This window comes from Panthera uncia, unplaced genomic scaffold (assembly GCF_023721935.1).
Source record: "Panthera uncia isolate 11264 unplaced genomic scaffold, Puncia_PCG_1.0 HiC_scaffold_1635, whole genome shotgun sequence".
NCBI classification, from domain to species: Eukaryota; Metazoa; Chordata; class Mammalia; order Carnivora; family Felidae; genus Panthera; species Panthera uncia.
In genome coordinates this window covers 1-16,494 of record NW_026058289.1, presented here as the reverse complement: position 1 = coordinate 16,494, position 16,494 = coordinate 1, and the positions used below count along the sequence as shown (strand labels likewise).

Genomic DNA, 16,494 nt, shown 5'->3' with positions numbered 1-16,494 from the left:
CCATGAATAGATATATCAGGTGAAATGTCTGTGTTGTCAGACCACAAGGTACCTGGGCCAAATAATCCAGCAAGATACAACTTAATGGTGCCATTAATTTAAACTGAATGCCAGTATGGTTCACTTTATGTGAAGATTTTTTATAAATAATTTTCCTTATAAAACTATGCATATAGTGCAAGTTTTATTCTTCTTATTACTATATGTATTTCTTGAAAGGTGATGAAGACAACACCGTTTCCTCAAAACAATCATTCAGCCTCACAGAAGTGCAACATGAAGTGGAAACAGAGAACACAGAGTGCAGAAAATTATTTTTGGAAGGTGATACTCACCTAACAGAAGAGGCACAGAATGAACAGCAACCAAATGTAAAAGATAAACTTTCCATATGATTATGTTAAGGTGAAATATAATATTGGTTTAGTACTAGTGTCATTATTTTTGCTCAGAACAAGATTTTTGATATAATAGTACTTTTATTTTTATTTTTTTTTGCTGAAAAGTCATACCATATTAAAGAATACTTTGGGTTAAACATAATAGTTACAGTTGACCCTCGAATAGTGCTGGTATTAGGAGTGCTGACCCTCCCACACACAGTCAAAAATTCACATATAACTTTTGACTCCTCCAGAACTTAACTACTAATAATCTGCAGTTGATCAGAAGTCTCACTGATCGCATAAACACATATATGTCAGTTCACGCGTATTTTGTATGTTGCATGTATTGTATCCTGTATTCTTACAGTAAAGCTAGAGTAAAGGAAATGGTATTAAAAATCATAAGAGGAAATGCTGTATTTACTGTACCAACAGTACCGTGAGTACAGACTGTATTTATAGCGCTGTCCTGTGAAAAATCCTTGTGCAGTGGACCTGCACAAGGTTGTTTGAACTGCACAAGGTAGTTCAAACTCGTGTTGTTTAAGGGTCAGCTGTGCTTCTGAACTCATCATCCGAGAACAACAAAGTGCGTTCATTTTAAAATGAACACATTTTACTTAATGATACAGTAGATATATTACTTTCTATACTGATATTTTCTTAAATTGTGTATGTTAAAGTGTGGGGAACTTGTGCATAAAGCATTAAAAAACAATCTGCTTATAATAGCAGTTTTTTGTTTTTGTTTTTAAGTTCAAAATTTAAGATTTTTAGGGGGAAAAAACCATCCATTCCTTACTAGTTAAACTAGTAATAAATGCCAGTATAAGGATAGGAGTCTCTATTATTCTTTGATATGTATAACTTCTAAAAAAAATAATGGACTTTAGATTTGTATAGTGTTTTGGAAATACAGTATTTTTATTTGTAAAAGTACTGTGAAGATTAATAAGTCTTCTTATGCCTAGAAGACATTTTTACATTTTTCTGATAGCATTTTACAAAGAGAAGAAGTAGGAAGTACAGATTATGTTTAAGAATAACTTCTGTAGAAAATAATATTGGCCATTTTTTAATGTTCAATTTTAAGTGTTCTCATTTGGATGTGGATTTAACAATATTTTTTAAAAGGTGACGTTGAGTTGGTTTGTGTTTTTCCCCCGTATATGTACAGATTGAACAGGAAGCATCACTGGACCTGATTTTAATAGAAGATTATGATTCCTTAGTAGAGAAGATGAGCAACTGGAATTTTCAAATATTTGAAGTTGTTGAAAAAATGGGAGAGAAATCAGGAAGGATCCTTAGTCAGGTTTGTTTAAAATCTCTACTTTTTTATCATAAATTAATTTTTCCTTGGATCTTTATAAAACACGAACTCTAAAAATGTATAATGTTGGTTTAGGCACAACTTCAACATTGTTCACTTAATTATTTTTCTCACAAATGAAGTTTTCAGTAAAAAATTTGAGAAGATATATATACATATGTGTGTGTGTGTGTGTGTGTGTGTGTGTATAAACCCATATATAAAAATAATTATATATAATGTATAATTTTATTTGAATAAATGAAAATATTAAATTTAAATATAAATTTAAAATATTAAAATAAATTTTAATTGAATAAATGAAAAGTAGTTTTTTGGCCTGTATTAATGGGGTTTAATTTTACTACAGAATAAAGATTTACTTTATACTGAAGCCTGAGGTTGAAGAGGACATAAAATGTGAGCTAGTTCTAACCACTGAAACTTAGGCTTCATTTCTGTCACCTGCCTCCCCGTACTTTACCAAAGGCCAAATGGTTCGTTTCATGCTAGAGCCATGGAAAAATAGTTCCTTGTTACCATCCAGACTCAAGGTTCTCCCTGAGGGGTTCATACAACAGCATCAGATTAACCTTCCCAAAATATCACTCTCATTATCTTCCAGGTATCGTATTTATGAAATGTACAAACATAAGGATAATTTATGTGGTGGGCATACAGTTTCACCTCATTGAAGTCTTTAGGGACAAAAATGTAATAAATATATTGTTTGGACTTCTGTTAAGGACTAGAGTAGAATAGAATTCATGTGCCCTTTAATAAATTGTAAATAAAAAAACTAAAGGGAAGAATAGAAAAATTTTAAAGCTGAGACATGTGATAGTTTTCTTTGGTTTTCAAGGGCTTCAGGGTTATGTCTTCCTTTTTAATGTTTTGAGAAGAATTTATTGTAGGAAAGTTTTAAATAAATTATTAACTTAAAGACATATACATGGTAACATCCCCAAATGCAAATCACAAAAACATATTCTACTCAACTGCAAATAGAAATCCTGATTTTTAAAGTGAATTTTATTTTAATTGACATTTAGGTTATGTATACCTTATTTCAAGACACTGGTTTATTGGAAATATTTAAAATTCCCACTCTACAGTTCATGAACTATTTTCGTGCATTAGAAAATGGCTACCGAGACATTCCTTGTAAGTATTAACGTATCTCATTATTTAAATTCAAATAATGCTGGTTTTGCAACTATTATTTTTCCCTTCAGATGCTCTCTTAAACACTTTTTAAATTACATATTTGAAAATATTTTAAATAGGGATTTAAAAAGTAATCTGTATGCTACTACCTAGAGTTAACTACTGTTAACATTTTGGTATATATTCTTCAAGACTTTTTTCTTATTTTTCATAAAGTTAATTATAATACAGACATATTTATAATGGATTTTTCCCTTAATTATTACCTGGTGTACAACTTTCTGTGTTAATAATTATTCATCTGAGTTCCTTATCTTTTAAAATATTTGGTAATTAAGTAAGTCAAGAGTTTCAGAAAAATCTTGACTTTAAAATATTTAAAATTTATCCATAAAATTTCTATTTTTAACTGTGTCCTGACTTATGGAATAATTTCTAATGGCTCTTTGATTTATGGTAAAATATAATTTGAATTTTATATTAGGAAAAGATACAGTTTATATGTTGATACATTCTACAATTTTCCTTCATATGGACACATTTTGGGAAATCACTACTATAAACAGAGAGCAGATTTTTCTTAAATTGGCATAACTCATTAATTGGGATGATAATGTGGCTTCTATGTACCATAATTTCCACTTACAAAATATGCATTTCAAAAAGTGAATTTTATAAATAGAATAAAGTGATACTTTAAAATGAACTTCAGAGGAAGGGGAATGGAAAGAAAGAGGCAGTAGAGTCTTCACTATCAGCTCCCATTAGGATACATTAGTTACGAAAAGAGTCTCTGGGGCACTGGGTGGCTCAGTCAGCTGAGTGTCCAGCTTCGGCTCAGGTCATGACCTCATGGTTTATTAGTGCAGGCCCCACATCAGGCTAGCTATCAGCGCGCAACCTGCTTCTGATCCTCCGTTCTCGTCTCTCTGTCCCTCCCCCACTTGCGCGCGCGCGCTCTCTCTCTCTCTCTCTCTCTCAAAAATAAAGAAACATTAAAAAAAAAAAAGTGTCTCTGGATCTAACTTTTCTAAACTTTAGTTCCCAAATTTGTAAATGGAAATAACAATAGTTCCTACCCCATAGTTAATAATAAGATAAGCCGTGTAAAGTGTGTTTCAGAATTCCTGGCACATAGTAAATGGTCAATAAAAGGTGTTGGCTGTATTAATAATTAAGCTCCTTGCAGATTGACATCATGTCCTAGCAGTAGGCTGAATGTTAGTAGTATCACCTGCTGATTCTACATGGTACTCATTAAATATTTGTTGAAATGTTGAACTTTTATTGAATATCCATTATTCAATGATTTATGAATTTTTCATGAAGATTATATCATTTAGTCTTTGCTGGAAAGGTTGTATTCTCTACCTTCACAGGTGAGAAGTAAAAACTCAGAAGAATCATTCCCAAGATCATAAAACTAGAAATTGCAAAACTGGCTTTCAGTTGCAGGCCTTGCCCTTTCAGATAGTGATATTTCAGTGAACCAATGTTTTCTTGATTATGTACTATGTCTCAGACACTGTTCTGGATGTTTTCATATATACCATTTAACACTTAATCCTTATAGTAGGCCTGAGAGGTATAGTTATATATAGCTCATCTTTTTTTTTTTTTTTTTTTTTTGATGTACATGTGTTGGAGGAGTGGGGGGTGAGGAGTTCAAGTATCCAGAATTTGTAACTGTTATCTGTGTGCCAAAACTTTTGTGTGCAAACATGGGTGCCCATAATCCAGACACTATTTACATAAGGTTTTTAAAGCCACAAAATACCAACTGTAAGTAAATTTTCCAATGCCTTTCAATTGGCCCTTGTTACTTGCCTTCTCTTTGACTGTCTTACTATGTTTTCATAGTATATGTGAAAGTTTTTAAAAGAGAACTTTTTAACACATCAAGAGACTTGAAAAAATAGGATGAAAACAAGGGTGCCTGGCTGGCTTAGTCAGTAAAGCATGCAACTTTTTTTTTTTTACATGTATTTATTTTTGAGAGACAGAGTGCGACAGTGCACGAGTGAGGGAGAGGCAGAGAGATAAGGAGCAGAATCCAAAGCAGGCTCCAGGCTCTGAGCTGTCAGCACAGAGACTGACATGGGGCTCAAACCCATGAACTGTGAGATCATGACCTGAGCTGAAGTCGGACACTCAACCGACTGACTGAGCCACCCAGGCGCCCCAAGCATGCAACTCTTGATCTCAGGGTCGTGAGTTCAAGCCCCCTGTTGGAGAGTGAGCTTACTTAAAAAAAAAAAAAAAAAAGAAAGAAAGAAACAAAAATATAATTGTGGGAAATTATTCTAAGCCATACATTTTACTTATGAGGATATAGTAAAATAGAAAATTATTATATTTTTTAAAATGTCCTATGTTAAACTCAACAGAATGATCATTTTTATAAAATATTTTGGTGACTTTAGATCACAACCGTATACATGCCACAGACGTCCTGCATGCAGTTTGGTATCTGACAACCCGGCCAATTCCTGGTTTACAGCAGATCCACAATGATCATACAACAGGAAACGAAACAGGTACTTCCTTCTAGAAATCTTCCTTTTAATTATTTGTCTAGAAATAATAAATCAAGCAATCTCATTTCATTACCTCTGTTCTTTTAAAATTTTCAAAAAGTAACCTTTGGTACATAAAAAGGACTATGTAAATTTTGGTGCATAATACATGCAAATTAGGAAACCTGACTCACCTTAAGAGCTAGGTTAAGGTCCGATACTGTTGGATCTACCATGTTTCTTTCCTGTGACCCATCCTGGTGCTTGCTATCCCACATATTATGATAATCCATTTCTTTGCACTTTTCTTTCAATTCTTTTGTTTGTTTTAGGTATATCATGTAAGTTTAAAATGTGTAACATTCACAATGAAAGACATACTTAAAAGCTTCATATAAACATTTAAATGATGATATTAAAAACCTTTCATAACATTTAAGTTTTGCCCTCCAAGAAAGCTAATTCTGCTCCTCATCATAAATATAATTATACAAATGTAATGAATTATAACATGGTTCTCTTACTCTAGCTTGTAAAAGAGGGGAGAGTTACTCCAGTGAGATACACACACATACATACATACATACATACATACATACATACATACATACCAGGACAGAATTTGCTTAGTTACAAATGCCTGAGAACTATTTCCATACTAATCAGTGTAAATGTCATAGATTTGGCCATTGCTTTATAGTCTTTGGTAGTTGAGTCCAAAGTACTGCCATTATTTTTCTGCCATTCCATATTTACTCTCTTTTAGTGCTCTTTGTTCTTTCCAATAGTCATTTTCTTTAGCTTTTGTGTTTGTGGATGTATTGATTTTCTTAGAAGAATATTTTCATATCTTAGTACATTCGAAGATACCATTCCATCCATTTCTGATTTCTATAGTTTCTATTGACAAATTGGCCTTCAGTCTTATCTCTCCTGAAAATTAATATGTCCGTTTTCTCTTTGCTGTTGGTTTTTAGCATTTTTGACTATTATATACTCAGGTGATTTTCTTTGTAGTCATTCTGCTTGGGGTTCAGTGAGCTTCTTGAATATGTTGATTAATAACTTTTATTGGTTTCAAAATGTGCTCAAAATTCTTCCAGCCTCTCTCCATCATCCAATTCCAAAGCTACTTTCACATTTTTAGGTTTTTGTTACAACAATATACCACTTCCAGGCACAAAAGTCTGTATTAGTTTCCTATTGCTGCTGTAATGCCACAGACTTAGTGGCTTAAAACAGCACAGATTTACTATGTTACAGTTCTGGAGGTCAGAAGTCCAAAATAGATCCAGCTGGGCCAACCCAGAGTGTCAGCAAGATTGTGTTCTTCCTAGAGTCTCTTTCCTTGCTTCCTCCAGTGTCTAGAAGCCACTTGCCATTCCATGGCTCATGTCTCTGAAGAAGGGACGGCACTATAGCCTCTTCACATCTCTCTCTGAGGAAGGGACTCAAAGGCTTACAGTAACAGGATGTTGAGAGGGGTTGATCATGTGATCATCTTTCCCACACCTAACTGAGTGTCGGAAGTTGTCCCCTTTTGCCAAGGTAATGAGAACATTGCAGCACTAATTCCTGGAGTAATAAAATGTCACACTGGTCCACCAATCACCATAGGGGCTTATGGAATTTAGGGGATAAAAGGACTTTTGGTCGGGGCCCACCTCATAAGTATCAGTTCTCTGAACCCACCCATCTGAATGCATAGTTCAAATAAACATACTGAGCAACTGGGCAGAACCCCTCCATTAATTCCTCAGTCTTTGCAGAGAGCACCATCATGGTAAAAAGGGTCAAATGGAATCCCCTGAAATTGCCTCATTCTAACAAAGTAGTGAACCAAAGCAACACCGTATTACTGGATGGATTGCATCCAGAAATTAGTGCCATTATGAAATACTTGATAGGTGCAGAATTTGTGATTTCCATCACGTTGCCATTCATCTTGGTATTTTGACTTTTACACAAGATGAATGGATCTTGGGAAATGATGGTAGATTATTCTAAATTTCATCAGGTGGTGATTCCAGTTGCCACAGTTATTCCAGATATGATCATCTTTTGAATAAGTCAACCTAACTTATAAAGATTCTGTACCAGGTTGGGTGATTGATTTTGTCTGATCCTTATTATCAAGAGGAGATAAGGTTCCTACTGTATGTGAGAGGATGTATATCAGTAACCTAGGGGATTTTTTTGGCCTTTTTGGTACTCCTATGTCCAATGACAAAAGATAATGAAAAACTACTAATCCAGTATCATAGGATCACAGTAGTGCAGAGCCTTGAAAATATAGGTCATTCCACTAGGCAAAGAACCATGATCAGTAGAGATGCTAGCTGAGGACAAAGGGAAAATGGAATGGGTAGCGGAATAAGAAAATGATAACTCTGAACTATAGCTATGTGACCAGTCACAGAAGTGAAGTCTATAATAGCCACATGTGTTTTTCCTCATTGCCATGTATTTATTTTACATAATAAACAAGTTTTTTCTTTCTCTTTCTCATTCTCCTACCACCCAATGTCGATGGACATTTGGGTTCTTTCTACTTTGGGGCTGTTATGAATACTGCTATGAGTATTCATGTACTAGTTTTTGTGTGGATATATGTTTTCATTTCTCTTGGGCATACACCTAGCTGTGGAATTGCTGGGTCATAAGGTGATTCTGTGGTTAACAGTTTGAGCATCCGCCAAACTGTTTTCTAAGGGGGCTACATTATTTATATTCTCATCAACAATGTATGAAGATTCCTTTTTTTTGTCACTTGTTATTATCTTTTTTAAAAAGTTTTTTTTATGTTTATTTATTAAAAAAAATTTTTTTAACCTTTATTGATTTTTGAGACAGAGAGAGAGAGCATGAATGGGGGAGGTTCAGAGAGAGATGGAGACACAGAATCTGAAACAGGCTCCAGGCTCTGAGCTGTCAGCACAGAGCCCGACGTGGGGCTCGAACTCACGGACTGTGAGATCATGACCTGAGCCGAAGTTGGACACTCAACCGACTGAGCCACCCAGGCGCCCCTGTTTATTTATTTTTGAGAGAGAGAGAGCACAAGGAGGGGAGGAGCAGAGAGAGAGGGAGACACAGAATCCAAAACAGGCTCCAGGCTCCAAGCTATCAGCACAGAGCCTGATGTGGGGCTCGAACTCACAAACCTTGAGATCATGACCTGAGCCGAAACCGGATGTTCAACCGACTGAGCCACCCAGGCACCCCAGTTATTATCTTTTTGATAGCCGTTCTAGTGACTCTGAAGTGGTATTTCATTGTGGTTTTCATTGCATTTACTTAATGGCTACTAATGTTGAATGCCTTACCATGTGTCTATCTTCTGTGAAGAAATGTCTATTCATGTCATCCATTTTTAAATTTGGTCATTTGTCTTTTTATTACTGAGCTGTAAGAGTTCTTCGTATATTTTGAATATAAGTCCCTTATCAGATTGATTTGCCCCTATTTTCTGCCATTCTGTGAGTTGTCTTTTTACTTTCTTGATAGTGTCTATTGAAGTACAAAAAGTTTTAATTTTGATGTTTAATTTATCTAATTTTTCTTTAGTTGCTCATGCTTCTGGTATCATGTCTAAGAAGGGTTTTGCCTCACCTAAGATCATGAAGATTTACCCTACGTTTTCTTCTAAGAGTTTCTTAGTTACAGCCATTAAGTTTAGGTCTATGACCCATTGGAACTAATTTGGGGGGATGGATAAAGGAAGAGATCTAACATTCTTCTGCACATGGATATCCAGTTGTCCCAGAACGATTTGTTGAAAAGAGTTCTTTATATATTCTCCACATAGTCGGCCCTTAAATGTTATTAAATGAGTTTCTACCTTAAAAAATTATGAGCATTAAATGAAACGACATGTATGAAAGAATCTAGCATCATACATGGCACATAGATAACTCTCAACAAGGTCTTGACACCCTTCTACAAAATCAGTTGGCCATAAATATGAGGGTTTATTTCTGGATTCTCAGTTTTATTTTATTGATTTGTAGGTCTGTCCTTATGCTGGTACTACGTTATCTTCATTGCTAGAGCTTTGTTAGTAAGCTTTGAAATTGTAAGTTTAAGTACTCCAACTTTGTTCTTCTTGTTCAAGATTGTTTTGGCTATTCTGGATCTCTTGTATTTCCATATGAATTTAAATTCAGCTTGTGAATTTCTATAAATAATAGCTAGGATTTTGATAGGGATCGTGTGGAATCTGTAGATCATTTTGGGGGAGTATTGCCACTTTAACAATACTAAGTCTTCTGGTCCATGAACATGGGTATTTTTTCCACTTATTTAAGTCTTCTATAATTTATTTTAACAGTATTTTTTAGTTTCCAGAATACTAGTTTTGTACTTTTGTTAAGTTTATTCCTAAGTATTTTATTCTTTTTGATGCTAGTGTAAATAGAATGGTTTTCTTGGGCTTAGTTTTTGATTATTCATTGCTATCATATATAAATACAGTTGATCTTTTTGCATAAAATGATTTTTTAGATCTTGCAACCTTATCATCTTTATTAATTCTAATAGCTTTTTAGTGGATTTCTTAGGATTTTTCTATATATAACCTCATGTCACTTATAAGTAGAGATAGTTTTACCTCTTTGTTGTGTGTTGGTCTCAGCCTGTCAATAACCAGTGCTGTGGCTGGACCAGCCTTTGTGGTTATTATGACTGCAAGATGCCCTTTAGCAATAACCACCACGCAACTTTGAAAAAATAAAGGTTTATTATAAGAATTAAAAATTACACAGCATAGCTGGGACCACATAGCAAGGTCACAGGGGGAGAGAGCATGTGCACAAGCATGCAAGTGGATACACCTGGGGTTCTGCTTTTTATTGGGGTCAAGGTTGGCGGTTTCACTGGCTCACTCTTTATTGGTGAATTTAAAACATAAAAGCAGGAACTTAAAGCATGGGTAGAGAGAAAACCAGCAGCCCAGATGATCAGTTATTGAAATCAAGATTTCTAGAAGTGGCCTGGCTTTTTATCTAGACAGGTGGCTGACAGGGTATTTCTTTGAGATAGCCATTTTTATAGTAGATGCCTCTTTGAAATGGATGCTTTGGAGATCAAAGCTTAATCCAGGCACTTATGTTACAAAAAGGGGGGAAAAAAAACTGTCAGAGTTTTTTCCAGTCTGGTTGTCTTTTGCTGAGGCCTCCTTTTAGATTAATCAGCAAATTAAAAGAATCACCATTTTCTGAAAGAAAGTAAACAAGTGGAATCTGTAATAGTTACGTTTATTTTTTTTTAATTTTTTTTTTTAACGTTTATTTTTGAGACAGAGAGAGACAGAGCATGAACGGGGGAGGGGCAGAGAGAGAGAGGGAGACACAGAATCGGAAACAGGCTCCGGGCTCTCAGCCATCAGCCCAGAGCCCGACGCGGGGCTCGAACTCACGGACTGTGAGATCGTGACCTGAGCTGAAGTCGGACGCTTAACCAACTGAGCCACCCAGGCGCCCCAATGTAATAGTTACGTTTAATTGTCCTTGCCAGCCATTTTATTTTTCACACTATTACTTTCACGTTTAACCAAACAACAAAGAAACATCAATATATTAAGATCCTAATGTATCAATTGTAAGTAATTACTGAGTTTAAAAGGATGTCTTTTGCTATTTTAGCTATTTTATATATATACATTTATAATTCTATAGGAAATCTGGAATGCATATACTATACATAAACTAATTCAAATTATTGGCTGATATTTATAACTAAAATCTTATTAGAAATTTGAATATTTAGGGGCACCCAGATGGCTCAGTCAGTCACGCGTCCAACTTTGGCTCAGGTCGTGATCTTGCGATTTGTGAGTTCAAGCCCCGTGTTGGGCTCTGTGCTGACAGCTCAGAGACTGGAGCCTGCTTTGGATTCTGTCTTCCTCTCTCTCTGCCTACCCCCCCCCCCCACTCACACTCTGTCTCTCCCAAAAATAAAAATAAACATTAAAAATGTTTTTAATTAAAAAGAAATTTGAGTATTTAAATATATTTTTACCCATACATTTAACTGTCTTTTTAAAAGTTCTAGTGGGGGTGATTCTAAACCTCAATTTAATTAAATATATAAACAGCATAAAAATGAGGTATCTTTATAATTCACTAGTGTGTATTAAAGTTATTATGTGAAATTCATGTGATGGCAAATATTTTGAGTGAGATAAATTATGATCAAGATCGTTTTAGGGGTGCCTGGGTGGCTCAGTCGGTTAAGCGACTGACTCTTGGTTTCGGCTCAGGTCATGATCTCGCAGTTTGTGAGTTTGAGCCCCATGGTGGGTGGGCTCTGTATTGACAGTATGGAGTCTGCTTGGGATTCTCTGTCTCCTCTCTGCCCCTCCCCAGCTCGCTCGCTCACTCTTTCTCTCTCAAATAAATGAACTTAAGGAAAAAAAAAAAAAAAGAGCATTTTGGACTTTGACAGGCCAGGACATTATTCCTAGTTTCCACTGATGAAGACAATGAATGAAATTTTTATCTCTTTAATATCTTTGTGGTTTTATTTGCTGTCTAGTCTAAATATGGCTTATTTTTTTTCTTGTACTTTAAGATTATTTTAGCGAAAGTAGAGAATGACCATTTAAATAGATAAAGGCACTAAAATACAAAAACAATTTAAGAAATCCATGGTGTAAGATATTAAGACACTGAAAGCATAGTGCTGATAGTGAAAATATTGGTTCTAACTGGAGGATAAAAAGAGAATTATGTTAAATGAGACATTCCTCAGTTTTTGATGTCTTTTCATTTTCCATAATTTTTCTTGCCATCATCTTATAAGGGGCTTCATGGAAGGAAAAAGAGAAGGGGAAGAGTTGTAGTCTGGGCTACAAATGAAATGTAATCTTTCTGGATAAGATTTGAAATACATCTATATTGAGAAGCTTAGTTTGTTAATCTATTAAGTTCCTAAATCTCCATACTGTTTTCATGAAATTTTATTCTCCAGCTTGCTTTTTTCCTGTTACTTCCTATGCCCTGGCCATTATCTCTAGCCCTTAAATAACAAATGTTTAGAAACCGGAGGTTTTTAAAAATTTTTATTAGCCTGAGTAAGAGAGCATCATAAAGACCTCAGAATGTCTCATAAAGCAAGTGACTTCAGCATCATGTTTAACATTTTTTGTCTCTAGTAGCATGTATGTTGGAAATAAAAGACTGTTGTAAGTCCTTGTTTATAAATAGAGTTTCTTTCTTTGATTAGTCAATAAGTAAGCTAAATAATCTTATTTCCAATGGGGAATCCTGTCCTTAGTCTCATTGTAAGTGAGTCTCATTGTAAGTGTAATGCTGGTGTATTTTGCTTGTTCCTCAGATTCGGATGGTAGAATGAACCCTGGGCAAATTGCCTACATTTCTTCGAGGAGCTGCTCTATTCCAGATGAGAGCTATGGGTGCCTTTCTGCAAACATTCCTGCACTGGAATTGATGGCTCTCTACGTGGCAGCTGCCATGCATGATTACGATCACCCAGGGCGGACAAATGCATTTCTAGTGGCTACTAATGCCCCTCAGGTAGGAAATATTTTCTTAGAAAGTTTAAAAAGCAATTCTCAAATGTTACAACCATGTTGTAGATCCTTTTGTTAAACCATCCTTCACTCCAGTCAGAAAGCCATTCCATGTACGTTGTAATTAATCGGATTTTAACACATGACATTGACATGATTGACATGATGTGTGCTCAAGAATTAAGAAGCCATTACCGTCTTCCACTGGAAAATAAAATGTTCAGGAAAGAGTGACTCACTGTTTTATGAAATTCTGGAATTCTTGTCAATATTTTTCCCTTTGGTCAAATTGATGAGGCTGACTAGATGGAAAACTTACTCTTCCTTCTTCCTTTCTATGGCTAAAAACCTAATGATGAAGAACTATCATTTTTGTTGTTTTCCTCTTTTGCCCTTAATACTCAGACTCTAAATCTCTCTTCTAGTACCACATTGTTTTTGTATCCAATACAGCTGATGAGGTGCAAGATTCCTTTACGGTCAAAATTTTCACAGAACGTAGGAGTTGCCAACAAATGGATACTGTAATTGCAGTAGCTTTACCCACTAGGACTTGGGACTAAATCCTTGGTTCTAAGTGGTCGTGGGTGTTTGTTTAGGCTGGCGATTCCTGAAATGTCATCTTCGTGCTTGTAACTGCGTGCCTTACAAAGAACAAATCGTCACTTGGCTGAATTTCTTACGTCTTCACTTCACTGCTCTAGGTATAAACCTCACTTCTGATTTTTTTCGTCTTCAGTAGTCATCCTCTTTGTCACTTCTCTTTCACACACTCTCACTCTTTAAAATATAGGAGATAGATTCTCTAGACAGAACAAGAATAGGATTCAGAGACAAGAGAGAGAGGGTTAACAATGTTATGAAACTCACTTCTCCAATGGGACTTTATTAATAGCTCATGTTTTCCACAGGTAACTTTTTAAAGAATTTCCATCGAGGGGCACCTGGGTGGCTCAGTCGGTTAAGCGGCCGACTTCGGCTCAGGTCGTGATCTCGCGGTCCGTGAGTTCGAGCCCCGCATCAAGCTCTGTGCTGACAGCTCAGAGCCTGGAGCCTGCTTCTGTTTCTGTGTCTCCCTCTCTCTCTGCCCCTCCCCTGTCCGCGCTCTCTCTCTGCCTTTCAAAAATGAATAAATGTTTAAAAAAATTAAAAAAAAAAGAATTTCCATCGAGATATAATTATTTGCACTCTAAGAATTATGAACTAAGGAGCACATATTTCCTCATTTGCTGTACCAGTCCCACAGGAAGCCTGTGCATTGTCTCTTGCCTCATGCCTCATCATCTTTGACAACCCTGGTCCCGTCATGAGTCAAAGAGCTGGACACAGGTGGCACAACGCAGAAAGCACTGGTCTTGAGATCAAGAGACCTGAGTTTGACTTCTTATTACCAAGTTACTAGCTGTGTGACCTTAGATAAGTCACCCTTGTGTCCCTGAACCTCAAAATATGTACCGAATCTGATTAAAGGCAAAGAGATCACATACGAGAAGTTTTCTACTATTTCATATGTTTGAGAGGCTCCCGAATCAGATATCATGTAGACGGAAATTACTTGCTGTTCACTCTTGGCTTGACGTCTTTCATTAGCTTTGAGTATAGGTGAGTCAGACTTATTACCTCTCCTCCAAAGGATATGGCAAGTGAGAGAATCTGTGTTATTTCTCTCCCATGCAGATAAAACAGTAATGAATGAATACAATTTATACAAGTTATATGCTCAAAATGGTTGTCCTAATCAAAATAAAAATATGAAGTCTGGATAGAGTATGAGTAACACACGTTACTCATCGTTAAGGATGGCCAAATGATGAAGTGATGGGAGGTGTCAGAATAGAAAAGAAATTGATATGGAATCCAGTTACTGGAAAAGGATAGCCTTCCAACCAGTCTCCTTGCTTATGTCTGACTCCCTTTCAGTCTGTTCTCAACTCCTAGGAGCCAGAGTAACACTGTTTAAATGTGAGTTACATCACTTTCTGTTCCAAAGCCTCCAGGGGCTTTCACTCCACTCCTAGTAAAAGTCATTGTAATGGCTCAGAAGGTCATATGTGACTTAGCTCCTATTAATTTTTCCGTCTTTATTCACCCAGGTCCAGCCTCCTTGGCCTCCTTGCTATTTTCTCCTGTATCCTAGGCACACTGCACACTCCCTTCTGAGAGCCTTTGCACTTTCTGTCCTCCCTGCCGGGAGTGTCTTGCCCCACACATCTGTACAGCTCACTCTGTCACCTCCTTCCATTGAAAATTTCAAAAGCCCCTTTCTGACACTCATGAGGTTCCTTCCCTGCTTTATTTCTCTCAGTAGCGGTGCTCATTCAGCATGCTGTGTATTTGGTTTATTGCCTGTCTCTCCTCAGTGGAATATATCTTCATGAGACCAGGGATTTCTGTCTTTTAGTCCCTAATACCTAGAATAGTACCTAACACATAAAAGTCGCTTAGTAAATATTTGTTGAATGTTGAAGGATGCCTGATTTCTTTGCTCTGCAGGACCGCTAGCTTGTCTGAAATATATTCTGTTCTTCCTAAAGTAATGAGATGCACGAGACCTTGTTCGGCTAGCGCATGTGAGATAAGGACTCTTCTGTGAAAGCGTGCGGCGTGTTTATTAGGTAATAAAGTAGGTTCTTTCGTCTTGGGAAGCTCAGTGGGTCTAATTAGGCCATGATTAGTGAAAAATGTTGTAGCTCCAGTGGCAGTGTGCAATACCATCAACTGTATCAAACCTTCATTCTCATGGTAAGGAAAGTATGCTGGGAAGACACAGGAGGATTATTTTAAATCCTTGCCATGAAAGAAGGTGAAACATTTAGCCAGGGTTATCCTGAGGAGATGCCAGTATTAAAATTCTAAGAGATTTCTGAGCTGTTTCCAGATGAAAAGCTGGCTCAAAGATGGAAATTAGCGCTTGAGATTAGAGTTTCAGAATATCTTGATGATATTTGGGGTAAAAGGAAACAATTTCTTAAATAATTTTTAATGTTTTTATTTTTGAGAGAGAGAGACTGTGAGCAGGAGAGGGGCAGAGAGGAGGGGGACAGAGGATCTGAAGCAGGCTCTGCGCTGACAGCAGAGAGCCTGATGTGGGGATCCAGCTCCCTAACCATGAGATCATGACCTGAGCTTGGATGCCTAACTGACTGAATCACCCGGGCACCCTGGAAACAAAATTTTAAGTTGAGATTTGTAAATCCAAGACAGTCATAAATGTTTTGTCCCCTCAAAGCATGGATCAAGATACTGACTAAACACACATGCATTTGACTCCTCATTACAACAGAGAAAAGAATAGGTGGGGAAGGGTATTATCAGAAGATGAAAGGGGCACAGTGGACCAGGTCAAGAACTGACCATGGGGAGTTGCAGAAAGAGACAGGTCATTGGATTGAAGGGGTTCTCCATGTGTCAGGGAGGCTGAATGGGGGGAAAGAACACAAACAACCTGTACATGGGGTGCCATGGTAAAATTTCAGAGTAACAAAGGTTTTCTTTACAAAAGGAATTCCTGAGAGAATAACAGCACACTTATAAAAGAACAAAAATCCAACTGGCATTGTATTTCAGCAACAGTGGATGCTC

The 16,494-nt window shown here is 36.5% G+C and overlaps 1 protein-coding gene across 1 annotated transcript in view; it reads left to right on the top strand.

Annotated features, from left to right (window-relative positions):
* The window catches only part of LOC125917266 (cGMP-inhibited 3',5'-cyclic phosphodiesterase B-like), a 43,116-nt gene extending 26,885 nt beyond the window's left edge, over positions 1-16,231 (top strand). Inside the window, exons 5-9 of the mRNA XM_049623519.1 lie at positions 220-371; positions 1,564-1,701; positions 2,751-2,862; positions 5,289-5,402; positions 12,717-16,231. Of these exons, the coding sequence (XP_049479476.1) occupies positions 220-371; positions 1,564-1,701; positions 2,751-2,862; positions 5,289-5,402; positions 12,717-12,991 (791 nt within the window). The 3' untranslated portion in view covers positions 12,992-16,231. The remainder of the gene's footprint in view (positions 1-219; positions 372-1,563; positions 1,702-2,750; positions 2,863-5,288; positions 5,403-12,716) is intronic.
* Positions 16,232-16,494: the final 263 nt, after the last annotated feature.